The sequence below is a fragment of the Phaenicophaeus curvirostris genome, chromosome 11 (genome assembly GCF_032191515.1).
Source record: "Phaenicophaeus curvirostris isolate KB17595 chromosome 11, BPBGC_Pcur_1.0, whole genome shotgun sequence".
Taxonomy (NCBI): Eukaryota; Metazoa; Chordata; class Aves; order Cuculiformes; family Cuculidae; genus Phaenicophaeus; species Phaenicophaeus curvirostris.
Genome location: NC_091402.1, coordinates 17,370,796 through 17,388,548, shown reverse-complemented (window position 1 = coordinate 17,388,548; position 17,753 = coordinate 17,370,796). Strand labels below are relative to the sequence as shown.

General features: G+C 39.5%; 2 protein-coding genes across 2 annotated transcripts in view; one reads left to right on the top strand and one right to left on the bottom strand.

Annotated features, from left to right (window-relative positions):
* KBTBD12 (kelch repeat and BTB domain containing 12) overlaps positions 1-10,945 on the bottom strand; it is a 29,055-nt gene extending 18,110 nt beyond the window's left edge. The window contains exons 1-3 of the mRNA XM_069866218.1: positions 9,495-10,945; positions 8,287-8,557; positions 4,893-5,043 (exon numbers count right to left, since the gene is read on the bottom strand). Of these exons, the coding sequence (XP_069722319.1) occupies positions 4,893-5,043; positions 8,287-8,557; positions 9,495-10,564 (1,492 nt within the window). The 5' untranslated portion in view covers positions 10,565-10,945. The remainder of the gene's footprint in view (positions 1-4,892; positions 5,044-8,286; positions 8,558-9,494) is intronic.
* MGLL (monoglyceride lipase) overlaps positions 1-17,753 on the top strand; it is a 108,260-nt gene that overhangs the window by 10,811 nt on the left and 79,696 nt on the right. The window lies entirely within an intron of this gene.

Genomic DNA, 17,753 nt, shown 5'->3' with positions numbered 1-17,753 from the left:
TCATTTACTTATGAGGATTATGTACACTGTATAAATAGCATAAGATTCTCTAGGAACATTACACAACAAACAGACAATTATATTGCAGGATTGCTGATTAAGACACATAGTACAGGTTCCTGAACAATGCTATTACTCAAACCAAAAATTCTAATCTATTTCTCATTTTCCTTCCATCAGTGTGACTCTAAAATAATTCCGTTTAAGTCATTAGGGCTTTACATGCTGGTTCTGGCAATTAGGCTGGAAAGAGTTTTTGGACAGTGACTACGTACACTGTTCTGTTCCAAGAGGACTTTTCAGAAATTAACACTTCAAAGGCTAAGTGACAGATTCTGATCTGGGTTAGAACAAAATGAGTCTGTCACAACACGACTGAGATCAGCGGACTACTTACTACAGATTTACACCTACATGGATGATAGCAAAAATTAGACTTGTATATCAAAGAGTCTGCTACTGCATCTTATTCGAACCTAGCGTTCTTTCTATGCTTTTTGCTTCATATTTATGATAGAAATTGCATTCACACATCAGAGACATTAGAGGAGATCAACTTTTAGTGCAGTGATTTTCCATTTATGCCTCAGAGTCCCACTTAATCCTGAATGTGCTGGCACCTGTATGAGCTGTACAGGAAGATGGAATCTTGCCTGAAAGAGCTGATACACTTACTTCATTTAAGGATTTTGTTTTCAAGAGTTGCTTTAAAGAAGTCTTGTCCCTCTGCATCACTACTTTATGTATCCAATTAGAGCTCTATTTTTCTTTTTTATATGTTTTTATTTCTGGGAAGCGGGACTTGGTTCTCATGGCATAAAGAAGATATCTTTTGTCGCACCTTGTCTCCATCCTTCTCCTTCCTCTGCCCCCAGCAGCCCACAGTGGGTCTTCTTAGGTGGGTGCAGATTGCATGAAGATAATGTACCACATAAGGAACAAGTATGATACAAAAAGTGGATGATGCTTGTGGGAATCTGAGCATTGACATCAAGCACGCTTCTGAATTGCCCCTTCACTGAGCGTCCCATGACACTACATGGGAGCCTGTTAGATGTTCATGTTCTGTGCACACACACTTCACCATGAGGAACCCCCATTTGGAGTGAAAGGGGAATAGAAATGGCAGTTGTATGAACTGCATGGAATTTTTTCTCTCTCATTTGTAGTGCGAAAGATTAGGCATTATGCATGACCATAGATGTGTCTGAAGTCTCTACATGATGACAACCTACGAGCTGTGATCCTCTTCAGAATGTGTCTTTTTGCACAAATTGCCCTTGACAGTATCTTTCTAGACTCCTACAATGCCTCACATGCCCTGTGAAGCAAGGTGACATCCGAGGGATCCACAGCTTTGAACAGCCTGCAGTGATTTTACCACACTCATGACAGTTACTATTCATTGGTCTGTCAGCAGCAGCCTCTGTTCCTTCCGTTCCCATTCTCTCCTGAATGTCATCTGCATGATCAAGTCCCATATCTGGCTTTCACTGTCTTCCCTTCAATGCCATGAATTGTCTGTCCGCCCTGCCGGGGTTACCATGGCAGTTGTTTCCAAAGGAAAAACTGTACCCACCTCACAGCTCGACAGCCTGAGAACTCGTCAGGTAACAAGAACTTGTCACCACGAATAAACCGTGGAATGTAGCTTTTCTGTGTGAGGTTTTAATTAGAGTTGGCGAGTGTGAGTATACAGCTGGAGATGAGGCTATGTGTGATATCAGCAGAATCAGGTGCCAGTATCAGTGATTTTATCACTGTTTCCAAACAGAATGCGTTTGGAAATTGCTTCATCATTTTGAGAGGTCTTGGAAAATGCTTTAATCTCTTCCACAGAGTTTACAGGCCATAGTGGTTAACATTTACCATTATCTTTCCCAATTTTAACAGAAAAAAATCTTCATTTCCACACATATGGTTAAAGGAGGATTTAAACCAGCATACTTTTGAATATCTTTGGATAGAATTTGTTGACCAATCATTTTTGACTGAGTGTCGGATTGGTCATTCAATTAAGAAATTAGTTCTAATATTATTTGATTTCCTAAGGAAATAAGACTCATGCAGTTGCCTCTCACTACATGTGTGTTCTGTGTCTGTGTTTACATTATTTTGTCTGCTTTTCACAGCTTTTGCACCCATTAGCCAGTTTCAATCAATATTACACATTTATGGATGTTTAAGTCCTTGCAAGTTTTGTGAAAACTGGCAGTCAAAAGTTTGTGAAAACAACTCAGATGTAAGTCAAAATGTCTTCCCTGCAATCAATATTCAAGCTACCTGATGGTAACTCACTCATATCTACATTTGCTGCAGTTACACCTTGAGTGGATGAAGCATCAAGACAGAGGCAGGCTCAGAAACACAAGGGCAAAAATAGCACAGTATTTCTCAAAAATCCTCTCCCGGGGTGATGTGTGTGCTTAGCTACCTTTGGTATAAATTACAAGCAAGTTTGTTCACTACAGTGAAATTACCCCAGATTTACACCGTCAAAGATGAAAACCAACACTGCCTTTTGGTGTGTTTAGTTACATTTAGTAGCAAGAGGGAAGGGTCCAGTACAGCAAATTGTTAATCACAGGATTCAGTACGCTGAGCAGCCTTAAGACTGCTTGAATAAGGACTGCTCATGGGAAGGTGTGTGAACCAACAAAGCGATGGAGACAGAGCAAGAGCTTGTTCTGGCCCATGTGTTAATCTGATTGTTAGCAAAGATTTTCTCACAAAAAAAAAAAATCATTGGTACTGGCTGGCATGAAGGAAGAATTCAAGTCAATATTCAGCTCCCTGAATACTGCAGTGCTGGAAGCTGCACTTAATAAAACGATGCTTTTTGTATTTTTACATTAGCAAAATTCTTACAAAGGTCTGTGAGACCATGAACTTTCCTCAATGCTATTTAAACAATCACTTCTCAGATTTAATACTGTGCTTTGTGTTCAATCTTTACATTTCCTTACTGTAATCACCCAGACATGCTTCTTGCATTGTGAGATTTTGAGGGAAGAAAATGGATGCAGTTCCACTTATTAGCCATTCCTTTTCCTTGTCTCAGTGTCACACTTGCTGTGAAGAAGACTGCCAATTTGTTTTATCACAGGCATGCCAAGGTGGCTCCTTTTTTTTTTCTCCCTGACTCTCTTGCGGCATCACAGCGTTCATGGTCTTGATCTCAGAATGCTTCTTACTGAAACACATGAATACAGCTTTTCTCTTCCCAACTATTATGGCTGCTTCTGCAGCCCCATTACAGCATCAGTGCCAGTATAAATAACTATATATACTTAACCTTTAACAAAGGATGGAGTTTCCACACTTTCAAAGCCCCTTTCAACCTGGACAACCAATGCTCTCATCATTTAACAGCATATTGATGTTCTATAACACTAACCTTTGACAATAATGACATGACTTTCTGTTTGCAAAACTCTCTTTTCCGTAAGTGCTTCTTTCACCCTTTCTCCTGCTTGTGGCTACAGGCCTGTCTCAAGCCATTTAAGAGAAAGAGGTTTTTCTAAAGGTAAACAAATACAGTGTTAAAGCCATTTTCCCCTTCTGCTTCAAAGATTGATTTCTTAGCTATACCCTCTGCAAAATGCTTTCTATATTACATGCTAAGAACAAACTCTCCTTTATCCATGGTGTGTAACAGCCCAGACAAAACCAGAACACTCCTTATACAGGAAGGGTGTTAATTTGACAAGACCATATTTATTGTGTTCACTTTGATAAGCTTGCATGCAGGACTAGTTTGAAGCAGAAGGGATTGAAAGGTCCCAAGGTACTGATATGATTGTTATCTTCGTCATGTCTGATCCTGTTCTCAGCATCTGGAAGCATGGAAGGGCATGAATAACCCACATCCCACCTGTGGATTAAGTTACCGTATAAAATTTTTTCACCACTTCTTCAAGTACTTCCCAGTTACACACCTACCTATAATCCTTCTCCACTTCATCTGGTCACTTTTCTGACTTCTATTCCCCCTTCAAGATGCCCCTTCATCTTCTTTCCCATATCATTCCCAATGCTTCAAGTGCTTTACTTCTCCATCTGCCCTTCCCTGCCTCACATCATAATTTTTTTTTCAGAAAAATCTGCTGCTTGCCACCTTCTGAGGTGTTTGCTAGTGTTCAGAAACAGGAGCTGTTCTCTCTGTTGACTTGGACAGAGGTTGGGATGGGGCCATGAAGAAAACAGAGACAGGTCTTTGGGAAAAGAGTCAGATCATGGATGAACTGCAGAACTGGAGTTACGGATGGAGATAATTTGTGGACAAAAGATTTTGAGGCAGGAGACTAATGAACCCTTTCACACAAGCCTTAAATCTTTTGGTCAAAATACTGGTTTGAAACAAAAAAAAATTAAATTATTAAGTCAAAACATTACAAAATTAAAGACCTAAATTTCCCCCAAAATGAGGTGGGTGGAAGACAATGATTCATTATTAGAATCCACAAATAATGTTTGTTTTGACTGGAAGATCCAAATTCTCTTTTGCCCTATGGCATTCCTTTATGGCACTGGGTATGTTCCTTAACTTTCCACTGCTCACCTGTGAAATGGCACTAGCAAGGCTTCTCTACCTACCTTTTAAAATTCATTGTTATTTATAGTAAACACTGATACTCCAAAGAGAAGTAGTTTTAAAAGTGCAATATCTTTCTTACATTAATCTAGAACACTAAACGTTCACTTAATTTACTCTACAGGAAGGAAGAAAATATGTTGGGAAAAAACAGCTCTAGGAAAAGACTATCTATTTAGTCCAACATACTTTGTCCCACGTTCATAGCAAAGGGTGAGATATTTCACTTTGCAGAGGCAAATAGTTAGAAAGAAGAAAAAGTCATGGTACTATCTGTTAAAGATCTATTTCCTCTTACCCAAGACATAAATCTCGCTGTTGACTACGGCTGTGCTGAAGCGGTATTTGGAGTACTTCATTGGCGCTCCTTCTGTCCATTTGTCTTGTCCTGGGTCGTACCGAAACGTTCTGTTACTTAATCGATCCGGCTCATCGTCAGGCAAATCCATCTGTATGAAACATGACAGCCATATAATAATACAACATTTGGAGCCCTCTGCACATGCCCGCGTGCAATTAATCACAGCAGACAGCCGAGCAGATAAATAACATAAACACATCCATTATAGCTGCAAAGTGATTCATACTCACTAGGGTTTAATGGCACCCATGACTTGTGGCTGGGAGAACGCTGTGGAAGGCAAATGAATAAACAAGAAGGCATCTATATTCTGCAGCCATAAAGCTGAGGATTTGGGGAACAGCAATAGATTCATGGGCCTGGCTCTGGCAGGACGTAACCTCTTTGGCAAGGCTGCTGTACAGTCCTAATAATAATAGAGGGAAACCAAATCTGACATTTTTTCTTGAAGTCTACTCCCACTGTTAGTCAGACTGTTCTGTGAGTCTCAAGGAGGTACTTAGCTGGCCTTTCTCAGGCCTATATATATACACATAACTCATTCTCAAGCCATTTGCACGTTTATTTAGTTAGCCTAACTGGAGTAATGTTGTTCAACTGCTGTAACTTTTCCTTCAATAGTTTTCATAATAATCTCCTAACCCCCGCTACATCTTTGCTGCCATAATACTCTTTTTATACTCACTCCTACTCCTCTTGTTCTCTCTAATCTTCTCCCCCTTTCTCTGCCTGTCTAGTGTGTGCAAGGAACTCAGATTATGTTTTCTGGGTATGACACCTCGAATATAAGCAGTAGGCTGTGGGGGTAGGATCCTGAAATATTTCAGCATGAAAGGTTTCACGTAGAGAAAGTGAGAAGGAGAGAACTACTTTGCTTACTTGTGATGTTATATGTGTTCTTGCTTTGCTTCTTATTTTTCTTTCCAAAAAGACCTTTCCAACACTGATGTAACAGACAAGACAGTAGGAGGCAAACTAGAAAGAAAATATATAGCCCCTTTGCTATCCCCTGTAGGTGTCTAGGGGCATGCCCTTTCTTCACTATTAAGTGTGAAGCACAGATTTATTCACTGAAAGAGGGATAAGCTGCATATTTTCAACACAGAGTAGGCACATACTTAGGAGCAGGCACCATTTGACACACTGTAAATTCACTTCCTACCTCATTTTCATGGTAACGTTCACCTCAGACTGCAGAGTGTGTTCTTTATGTACGGCAAACATAACATCCCGCAGCTCTTCTCTCTGTCTCAGGGATCTGAAACCTTCCTCTCAGCCTCACCACACGCCTTTGTCCATTTTTAGACCCCCTAGTTACCAAAGGTGCAGTTGCTTGGTTTTTTAACTCTGCTAGCACCAGTGAGGCTAGACCAGCACTTAGTCGAAACAATCCTGCTGTGGGTTGAGCCCTTGCCCTCCTAAGCTGTCATTTTATGTCCTGGATTGACTTTGTCTTGTCTTGTTTCAATTGCAAAGGCTGAGTGGGAAGGGAACGTGTATTTATCTCTGTCCTGTAATGGACAGATGCATTTACAGTGCTCTATCAATGCTGCATCATTAGTCAGGATTGACAGAACATTCAGTGCTACTTGAGCACAGGGACAACTCCTAGCTTGATGAACTAGTTTGCTTTCACAGTGCAGTTGTGGTAGCCCCACAAACATGGTCACCGCATCTGACAGGTGAGTGTGGGAGGTGTCTGGTACCAGAAGAATTCATCACTCCCCAGTGGTGGTCTTAAAGCACTTTTTTGAGAGCTTTAGCCAGTTTGTTCTGATCTGTTCAAGTACACCCTAATCTTACAGAGCTCTGGCTTTTAATCAGTTGGTGTTAAATTGCTATTTATAAGCTTGTTAATATATAACATCAGTATTGTTACCGATAGTCCTGGTCAGCAGGTATCCACTTCAGGCGCTTTCTGGGTGCCTGTTTGTTTTTTTTTTTAAAACCCTTCTTGGGTCAATATTCCTGACATACTTCTAAGCCACTTTCTCCCAAAAAAATCTGTTCTGGAGAACTATTAAGGACAACAAAGCTGATTGTCTGAATCTACCTTTGTTACATCTTAACACATCTACCTTTGTTACATGACATATCTTTCCATTCAAGTTATTTTACGGACTGAGTGATTCTACATGAAGTATGTTTTCATATTTTAATTCTTTAAATAGTGAGATACCCTCGCTGCATTGTTTCAGTATCAGAAATACTCTCTAATCTTTCATCTCCTCTGGGGACTCCTGCATTCAAAATACCCAAAGAGGTGGAAGTCTTCTTTGCTGAATGCCTCTCACTTTTAGATACTTCAAACAATAATTTATTCCAAGACAACACAAACCAATGAGATGTGATGACAGTCTAAACACATTGCTGTCAGCAATAAGGATTACAGATGCTTTTCTTCATTGTCAAGTAAATGTGGGGCTTTATCTTGAATGCTAAAATTTACACTGCGCCGAGTAGTAAATAAGAATGTGCTACATTCTTTAAAAAGTTCTTTCACACTGGAAGCAACTGGAGAGAGCAAGCATATTTCCAACAACCATCTTCCTTACAGCATAATTCTGTATATTCTGTATCTGCTGAAAATTCCCATTAAAACTCTGCACTGCCAAGCAGTGCAACTGAAACAAATAAATGGAGTGATTAAAATTATCTGCTTTCCAGAGAATGCTTTGACTTTTAATATAAAAAAATATAAAAAAAATATAATATAATGAAAATGAAATAAATGAGCTGTAGTAAACCAAGAAAATTTCCTGAGAAATTGAGGTGCATTTTAAATTTGAGATATGTCTGTCCCTGAAATTTACCTATGTATACCTTTTTGAAGACAGGGCTTAGTTAAGGGCTGCTGTATTATTTACTAATACCATTATTTACTAATACCTAGAAAAATAAAGAAGATGGGTTATAAGGAAAGGCAAGGCTGAAGTCTCAACCTGTAATGCTCCAAAAGTGCTAAATACGTATCATCCTAATTATATCAAGTTTTTTTTCAAAAACAAGTTGTATAAAGTGGAACCCAGGTTGACATAGGAAATGTATTTTAAATTCTTACTCACTATGCACATCTCTATGAAATAGCTGCCCTTCCTGAAGCTGGTATTAACAGTGAGGATGGCATAAAATGGATATTATTCCTTTTCACTCTGTTCAGTTTTCCTACAAAAGATGTTTGATCAGAAGAATGTTAGCAATTTAGTCTTCTCTTATCACTAGTGTACTTTTCCTATGCAAGAAGCACCATAAAATTACACATCGTATAAACCAAGCATGATTCTGCTTGTTAGTACACAATGAAAACAAAATAACTGGCATGTTTGTTAACCTGTGGGGTCCACCCCCCCAGCACATAGAGCTTATTCTTCACTGTCACCACCGCATGGCAGGCCAACGGTACTGGAAGAGGTGCTGTGCTTCTCCAGGTGCCTTGCTCCATGGAATATTTCTCCACACAGTTTGTGACAAGGTACTGATTTTTCACTTTCATTTGCCCTCCTATTACATAGAGATCATTATGGATAGTGCCCAACGCGTAGAGTTCACGGAGCTGAGCTGCGCACAGGCTGTGCCAAAATTGGTTTCCTTGTTGGTGGTATCTGTAGGAAGATCCAAAGCTGTAAATGCCCTGGTTCACTGAGGTCCCATCAGCTTGTTTTGAAATGCCACCCCCTCCATCAACAATATTTATTCAGAAGATGGTACATTGACAAGAGGAGTTTTCTCCTTCATAGAGAAATTATAAAATTAAGCCTAATGTTTGCAAGACCAAGCATTTTTAGTATGAGTTATCCTAGGCATCCTTTCAAATATTAAGGTAAGAAGTCCCTTATTTCTGCATGTGCTGCTCAGCCACGTTTTCCACTGAAGTTACTGGGAAGAGCAAGAGCTCAACACTGCTGAAAATAAGGCTACTTCATCTGCCTCAGTATGGATTTACTTCCTTAAATTTAGGCAACTGTTTTTGAAATGCTGTCACCATTTTTTAATTTTGTCTTTAATCCAGAAATGTCTAGTTTTCTTTAAAATGAGTGCATCTGGAAAAGGCATGAGTAAAAACAGAATGGGTGTTTAAAACTATCAGTCATTATCCTTTAGTCACTGAATTACTATCATCAACATCAACAGAGAAATGTGTTATCTCTGTCTTACTGAGCTCCTCAGGTCATTTGCTTGACTTATTTACTCCTGTTAATGACCTAGAAAAGAGCACCCTAGGAAAATTTTGAGATTTGAGTAAGGAGAATGCAAAATCTACATACATTGGTTTAGGATCTAATCAAGCTCACTTACACAGAGATGCCACTGCAGTAAATCCTCCTTCTTTCAGGAGAAAAAGCAACAGGATCTGAGTGCACATATGTAATTCATTGTGCAATAAAGAACTATTGTGACAAATCAATTAGAGTAATCAAAATCCCCAGTAAAACTTTCAGTAAAGACTGCTTTGTCTAATGATTTTTTTTCGTCCTGAGAAACATCATTTGGATTTAAATTTTTTAAGTAATTAGGGATTTTCTGACAGAGGGTACACACCTATAAATTTCGATGTTCCTAGACTTTTGCCTAGACATTTTGGTGGCACTTGCCTCTCCTGCCACAATAATATCATTATTCTCAGTGACAACACCAGTGCAAACACTTCCTAACCCCTCTCCATACTTTGGAGAGGAAATGAAGTAAGTCTTCCTTGTCGCAGGAGCGTAACAAAAACTGGCTTCTGCATAGCTACCGTGTCTTGACCTAATGCCGAGAGAATTGTTGCCGATGCAGAGTAAGAGATCAGTAGTCTCCATGCCATATCGCAGGCTGAGAGAAGGGTGTCTGGATAGCTTGATGGTTTTCAGCGCTTCCTCAAACATATCATTGCATTCCGAATTGCACAGAATCATGGTGTTCCTTTTCCGGGCTTCCATGAGAAAGGAAGGGCTGACAAGTACCAGTCTCACTTGCTTCAGGAGCTCAATAAGGTGTTGTACACGTGATTCTCTGCTGTGTTTGACCCATCTAATGACAAGGTCCAGAATGCTTTCCTCCCTGGAAACATTCAGATCATCTGACTTTATAAGAGTTAACAGCTGCTGGAACTCAATCTCTAATATTTCTTCCTGTAAGCTCACCTCAGCAAAATGTTGATATAAGTATTTCCTTGCTTGATCAGATAAATCTTCTGCCCCAATGTGGCTCGCAAAGTAGTAGATACCCACACAGTTGGAAGCATCCATATGGTCCATCATGTACTTCTGACACATACTGAAAACATCTTCCATCTGCATGAAATACGCAGCAAGTGCAACAGTCTGCACATTCTGATTAGCGAGGTGCAAATCCGCACTGTACATGTAATCCAGTATGACAGACACACTCTCTGCAGAGATGTCATACAGCACCACTTCTCTTTGCGTGCATTCAACCAAGCCACAGGTAAACATGGCTTTGAAATAGGGACTGAAGGCAGCCAGCACCACCTTATGGCAGGGGAATTTCTCACCTTCCGCAACTAGTACAACATCAATTATCTCTGTTGAGTCTTTCATTCTCTTTACTTCTTCCAACAAAGTCAAGCTATGGCGTTGCTTTCTTTTCTCCTCAGCCTTATGATCCATAATTTATCTCCAAACTTCCTATTTTAAATCTCTTCACAATTCAAGATCTTCATCAGGAATGTTTCTAGAGGTAGAAGCATAACATTATCCAATAAGAACAAAATACTGGGCAAATGAATATTGCTGTTAATATCCAAAGCTAGTTTTTCTACAGGGTGTGACAGAAATCAGTAATGCACAAAAAGTCTTTAAAATTATGGTAAGGTCTCAGGCTCAAGGTCTCCAAGACACACAAAAAAATCAACACTTCAAGTGATCTTAAATATTCTATAACCCCTCCCAAGCTTTGTGATTATTTTAAGAAAATTACCAACTTCACTTCAAAATAGGCTTTCCAGCTGCCTTCTCCCTCCTTTCCCTGATCCTAGTCCAGAGCCTATTAAAATCAAGGGAAAGAAGATTTCCACAGACTTTCATAAATTCCAGGTCAGGACCCTAGACCTTTGGCTATTCAAGTTTTGTTTCTCACATGCACCTGAAAAACATTAGTCCTCGTGTAGATGCTGAAAATACCTTATATTTTCAACAGCCCCTTAGGTCAGAGAGCTAAAATGTAGTAGTGCCTTTCCAGTGCTCACAGCTCCTCTCAAACTAGGAGTTACGCCTAAGTAGGGATTTCAGAAAAGGGTTTCACAAGGCTAAAAAAAAAAAAAATGGAAAGCCGTTAGACTTGCTTCTCATTAGTTTTTATAGTGATCTACCCTTCTGCAAACCAGATCGGAAATGAAGCTACCAGTACAACCCTCTAGCATTTTACAGAGGCATAAGTGTACATGAGGATGTTTTATACTCTGCCTTTACTGCCAGACTTGGCTACCAGTTTGCAGAACAGTTTTGATTCAGAAGCCCGGTGCTCACACCCTTGCAAAGCACTTAGGAAGCGGCTCCCCCATTACTCTACTGATGGATTTATCTCTGCCCCATCCAGCCCCAGTTTACCAGTAGCTCTCTCCCCAGACTTCAAGCTGAGAGAGTCAAGGCAACGTCGTAGGCAGAGGCAGCTCCCACCCCTGAAGGATGGTAGAGGAACTGGCAGAAGCAACTTGGTCTATTTGGCTGGATTCGCATTCACACCAAAGTGTTGGTCACTGGTTTCTACAGAGTTACTACAGGTTAGCTTCGGGATAAATAAAGGATTAGTAAATAGGGACCAGCTTTCAAGCTGTCCTCCCGCTTCTCAGCAGGATGCTTAAGTGCTGCAGATTCACAGTGTTTTGGTTCCACTTACTGTAAGCTCAAATGGGATTTTTAATTAAATTGTAATTATTCACATACTCCCTTTGGTTTTATTTCTAGGGAAAACAGAAGGAACTTCATGGTCCTATTTCTGGGGGGTTTTGGGTGGGTGGTGTGGTGTCTTTACTGAATGTCTGAGGCTTTCAGATCAGCAAGCTGTACAATGTGAGGGACAGTGGCAGAGCCATCAGTGGGACAGCGACATTTGCTCGTTACTTGAGTGATACCAGTCCTGAACACAGTTCTTGTCCCTAATGTGGTACTGAGATAGTTCTGTTGTGGAAATTCTTGAAGGACTCATGTTATGACTAACCAATACACAGACAAGCCCTAAAGCTGTGGTGTAGACATGTCTGAAACACATCATAAACATGCTATGAATTGCTTAATGGGACTATTCAAATGAGCAACATTCCTCACCAGCTTAAATATTTGCAGGATCAGGGTCTTGTATGGCAGATTGAACTGGTTTTCTCAAATCCTGGAAGCACAAAGAGTCATCTTAGCTTCATTAAAGAAACATGTATCAGCATAAAAAAATTGAGTATATGATATTCTTTGAAATCCACCTAAAGGTATTTTCTCAAACAGTCCAGATCTCTCTACATATCTAGACAGAAGGATTTTTTAAAAATATTATAGCTATTTCCCAGGTGAAAAGGAAATCTAAAGCTGTATCATCAATCTCAGACCTACTCTTGTAGCTGTTCAGTTGTTTTTGGAAGTAGCCATCATTCTGTTTCAGCAAATTACATAGATTCCTCATTTTGAGTGCTAAATTAAAAGAAATGAAAAAGAAGAAAAACACTTCCTTGATTTTATCGATTCTTTCCATATTCCAAATCTGGAACTAGAAGCAACACATCTGAGAAATGAATCTGGTAATCGTTGATCTTAACTGCATTTTGATGAAGAAAACACACCATGCCTAAAAGTTCATGTATTATATGTGTATTATAAGCACACGTATCTTAAAGAAAATAAACTGTAATGTCTTTAACCATGTTGTTCACTCTCCAAGTGGACAGAAGTGTTAATGACTGCAAACAAGACCCCCAGTCCTGTTTAGCAATCTGACCAGCCAGGGTTTTTCCTCCAAACTGATCAACTTCTCTCTTTTCTGATGTCAGAACTTCACGCATCCTCCAGCTTTTCCATAACGGACAAAATGTGCATTTTTAATGTGAAGAACAAGTGAGATGATTAATCATCATCATCTTTCCAGAGTTTTGTACAGATCAGGAAGAAGCAGTGTGTATAACTCAGTTATGATTTCACTTCCTTTGCTGGTCACCGTCAAGTTTTCTTTCACTGTTAATTTAGCTTTCTTAACAGCAACACTTTGTCCTTGATTACACTGTTCAGCATACTTGTGAATTTTATGTGTTCACTTAGCAGCGATTAGGGTATCTGGCGTAACATGCTTGCAAATGTTTTCTCCTCTCTTCCTTCAAAAAGATGCTACTAATAGGAACCTTGGAGCACAATGTAGCTCATGCCATTTACGTAGTACTTTAGGCACAAATTTTCTGATGGATAAGTCCTACACCCACCTGCAACCCTCCAACTTCCTCTTCACCCACCTCACTGAGCTCTGCAGAGCAATGATGCTTCCCCAGCCAGAGCTATAGGCACAGCTTGATTACCTTCCACTTCCAAGAAGGCAGCATCTGTCTTTCCTCATAAGAATGTGCCTTCTTCATCTCCTTGTTTGTACAGCACACCAAGCTCCTGACTGAACTGTACTCAGTAAAATCATGCAGTTGACTTGCATGCAAGTCTCCTTCTCCATCCTACAGCCGATGAAACTGAAGTTAACAGGCTAAAACCAAAACAGGATTAAAACTCAGGGGTGAAATCCTTTCATTAAATTCAGAAATTCATCCCTGTGCATTAGCTACAAACTTGTCACTCCCTTCCCGACTTTTAGCAGTGCTTAGGTGAGGTCATTGGGAGAATATTAATATCCTCCTTTATATCACTGGAAAGACTATTAAAGGGTAATAATGAAATGGTGCTGCTTTGCTTTCCCCTCTGGGTTAGAGAGGAAAAAGATGGTATGTTGATATTAAAGGAAAGGATAAATTTAACACAAATATAATTTGCAGTGAGATACTATACTGAGATCATGCCAGAGGCTGGTTTGTCGTTATAAAATCTCCAGTGCAAAGCTCAAATCCTTTGCAATGTCACCAGGAGCTGAAATCAGAGTTATTGCCTTATTCAAGGGAGTTGGATATTTTTTTTCCTTCTACTTTTAAAAATGGATTCCAGTGGAAATCTTCATTTGGTATCACTATTTCAGAGCTGGGCTGTTAATTTTCCTCCAGTTCAGGCTGCTACTTTAATTTTTATATCAACTGTTTTGTTAGTCTAATTACTTTTTTTTTTTGCCTTTGTGCCATGAACCTTATGAAAAGTCATATATAATTTTATGCAGGAGCTACAGCACACGATTGCAAGGCAGTAGGGTGCTGCATGAGCAGTTCAAAATATAAATAAGTGTACTGCTGTGAGCTCAGCTCTAAAGCTTTTATGAGGCTATCAAACTATAAATAAATGCTGTCCTCAATTCTCAGTTACACTGCAGCCTCTTTGAACTGCCCCAGTGCAAAGGGACTACAAACCAGATGGAAGTATCTCATCAGGAATTTCCCTTAGCCTCGGGAAAAAAAAAGCTACCTTGTAATTAGAGACATTATTTTGTCTGTATTTTGTCTGTGACCTAGATTTTTCTGGTCTTTTCCCCTAGTCCCAAGGAATTTGCTTTTTCCCATGCCGGGTAGGAGGGTGGGAGCTGCAGGACCTGGCCCCAAAGAGGTCACAGCACACAGCATGGGGCAGGGGGCACCTCCTGCATCCTCCTCTTCCTCCTCCGCTTCCCCCCACCCCACCACCTCCTCTGCCTTAATGAGGCTGCTCTGCCTTCAGCCTGCCTCCCTTCAGGTGCTGAAAGGATCAGAGTTCAGTCACATCAAAGAATCGGTGCCTCTGCCTATGAATTATTTGTGCTTCCTTTGTTATCAGTAAGCTGAGAAGCCAATCAGCTAATTGTATGCATTATGACATTTGGCTGACAGCCACAGTGTGGCAGGAATCAGTACCCAGATGATCATAAGGCTGTAATCTTGGGGTTTAATTATGAAAGCTGTGCTGGCATTTAAGATTAAGATTTTAAACCGTGGAAAAGATCCCGCAGTGCTCGAGAAGGGCAAATACCTATGCTAAGGAAAAGATATAATAAGATAAAGAAAGAAATCTTCCAGGGAATTACAGATGTTCCTACATCTATAGGATAATAGGAACTAGTACCCTAATTCTGACACCTGGAAAGATGCTAGAAGAAATTATTACATGATTGAATTATAAGAATTTAGAGGGTAATAAGGTGATAAGAGCAGCTATAGCACCTATTTATCAAGGTCAAATTGTGTTAATCCAGTCTAATTTTCTTCCTTTTTCCAGGGGTAATGGGGGATATATTGGATACTTCTTCTTGAGTGAAGTTACTGATATGATTCCACATGTTACAAGTAGAAACAAATTGTGATTAAATCAACTGACTAAATCGACATAAATTAGATGCCCAGCCGCCTGAAAAAGCACATTCAAAGAATAGTTATCAGTAATCAGACTGGGAAGCATTTCTAGCCTGTACCTAGCGATCTGCGCTGAAATGGTCACTCACTTTCATGTTTTGACCTAGATAATATTTCTTGAATGAATTTCATCAATTCTGTCCAGATAAAATATACAAACTAATGGTAGAACATTTAAATGGGAGAACATCCACTTCTTTTTATGAAATTTATATGGTTTGAGAGGGCATACAGGTAAATGTGTCTAATAAATGGTTCTCTGTGACAATTAGACATTTAGCATTTGGGTGTGTCTCAAATATCACCATAACTACTAGCAGCCAGGGTACCTTTCCTGAAGTTATCTACATTCTACCCATTGCTAGTTACGTGGAGATCAGGTTTTCAAAGGCATCTAATTAAGTTAAAAGTCTAAGTCCTACTTAAACTCACGGTGTGACTTAGGAACTGAAGTGTCTGCACCAATTTTAAAGGTGAAACTTCAGCCTCAGATTGCTTAGGCAATTTTACAAGGTTTGCCAGATGACATGATCTCCTTCCCATTAAAGTCAGAGAAAGAACTCTCCCTGCTCGGCCTTATCCATCTCCCAGGATCAGTCCCATAGCAGGTGTGTCGCAGGTGATCTGAACTCATTTATTGCTGGAAGGGAATGAAGAATTGTAAAGTTTTGAAACTGTGAACACTACAAATCCAATCATTAGGTCATTAGCCTATATAAAATATAAGACTACAGTCCTTCTGAGAGAGATTTTATCTATTTTTCTCCTCCAGTCCTTGTGGCACCTTGTTTATTTTCACCTGCCATCTGATACTGAGGAGCCTGGGTCAAGGCAGTCTGAGATCTCACGTTATCCAGGCATGGGCCAGCTCTTGCTGGGATGTGTGCTGCTAGGCATCCTCATGGGAACTTTCTCAGCAGGACAGAGCCTGCAAGTGGTGTAAAAGGAAGCTCTCAATGCAGAAAGACAGGCTGCTGATCTACAAGCAGCTATGGTAGATGTAGACAGTGTTGTCTGCCCCTGTGTACATCACTGCATCCCCACAGCCAGCAGAGATTGGAATCATCTCCACTTAGACTACTACAGACCCAGCCAATCCTTTCTTCACTAGTTTATTTGTATTCTTTATCACTTTACTGCTCTTAATTTAAAATAAAAATAAAATGAGACTTAACAAGGGTCTTTGGACTAGGAAAGTTTGACACCTAACAGTGAGATTTTAAGCAGCCTGCAAAGCTTCAGAAACCATGTTTGGGAGCACATTTGACCGTCAGAGACCTGAAGATGCTTTGATCAGTTTTCAAAGCCTTTGGGTAGTTTATGATTCTGGAAAGATTTGACAGTTTGAGCTGCATTTATTGCCAAGACAGAGGCCTAGATGTGGGATTGGATTAATATTGATCCTATCTCAGCAAATACCAGGCATATTTTTTTTCTTTAAACTGTTATAGATTCATAAAAAAAATCAAAGCAGCTGAAAATGAAAGACCCTGTGGGCTATCTTTTCAAATATGCCTTCACCTGACCTTAATCTTACTCAAAGCTCAGTGAAGTCAGTCAAAAGAATCCTATGATTTAAGTAGAAAATGGATGTGGCTCTGTTCACAAATAAATGCCTGTAAACAAATCCCAGTCAGAGCCAATTATATGCATTAATTGCATGAGAAGAATAGAAGCTATATATATGTAGACCCCTTTCCTTTTACAGTTTACACGTGCAGATCATTTTCTTACGTATCAAAACTAATTGAAATGGCAAAGTGCTCATTCACAGAAAGAGGATGCATAAGTTTTTTATATATCTAGTGATAGATGCCAGCAGAAGGAAAATATATTTTTAAAATGTATTTCAGTAGCTCTTCAAGCAGTCTGGCAAAGGTCTTAGAGGCTTCTCTTTTTTTATTTATCTAAACATATGGGTGTGTATAGGAAAGACTTACTTTCTGGAAGAGTTACACAATACTGTGTACATTGGATTGTATTAAAAGAATTAAAACAATTAAAAGAAACATAATTTAATAACTTGGTGAAAACTAGGCTCTATTTGCAGCTTTAAAACAGAAAACACTGGGAATTCTAACTGCTAATATTTACACAAAACTCTGAAGTATATATCCATTTGGTGAGCAAATGCTAGCATGTAAAAGCTTTAATATCCTTGTCACTCAGCAGTGAAATTAAAACAAATTGCAAGTTGTAAACCCTAATAACTTTAATGGAATGTCAGCATTCCATTAGTTACTGTTCAAATCCAGCCTTTGCTATAAATTTCTCTAGTTTCAATATCAATTACTATCATACAAATATCTGGGTATGTCCATACCCGTAGAAAAGAAAATTCATAGCAACGTGGC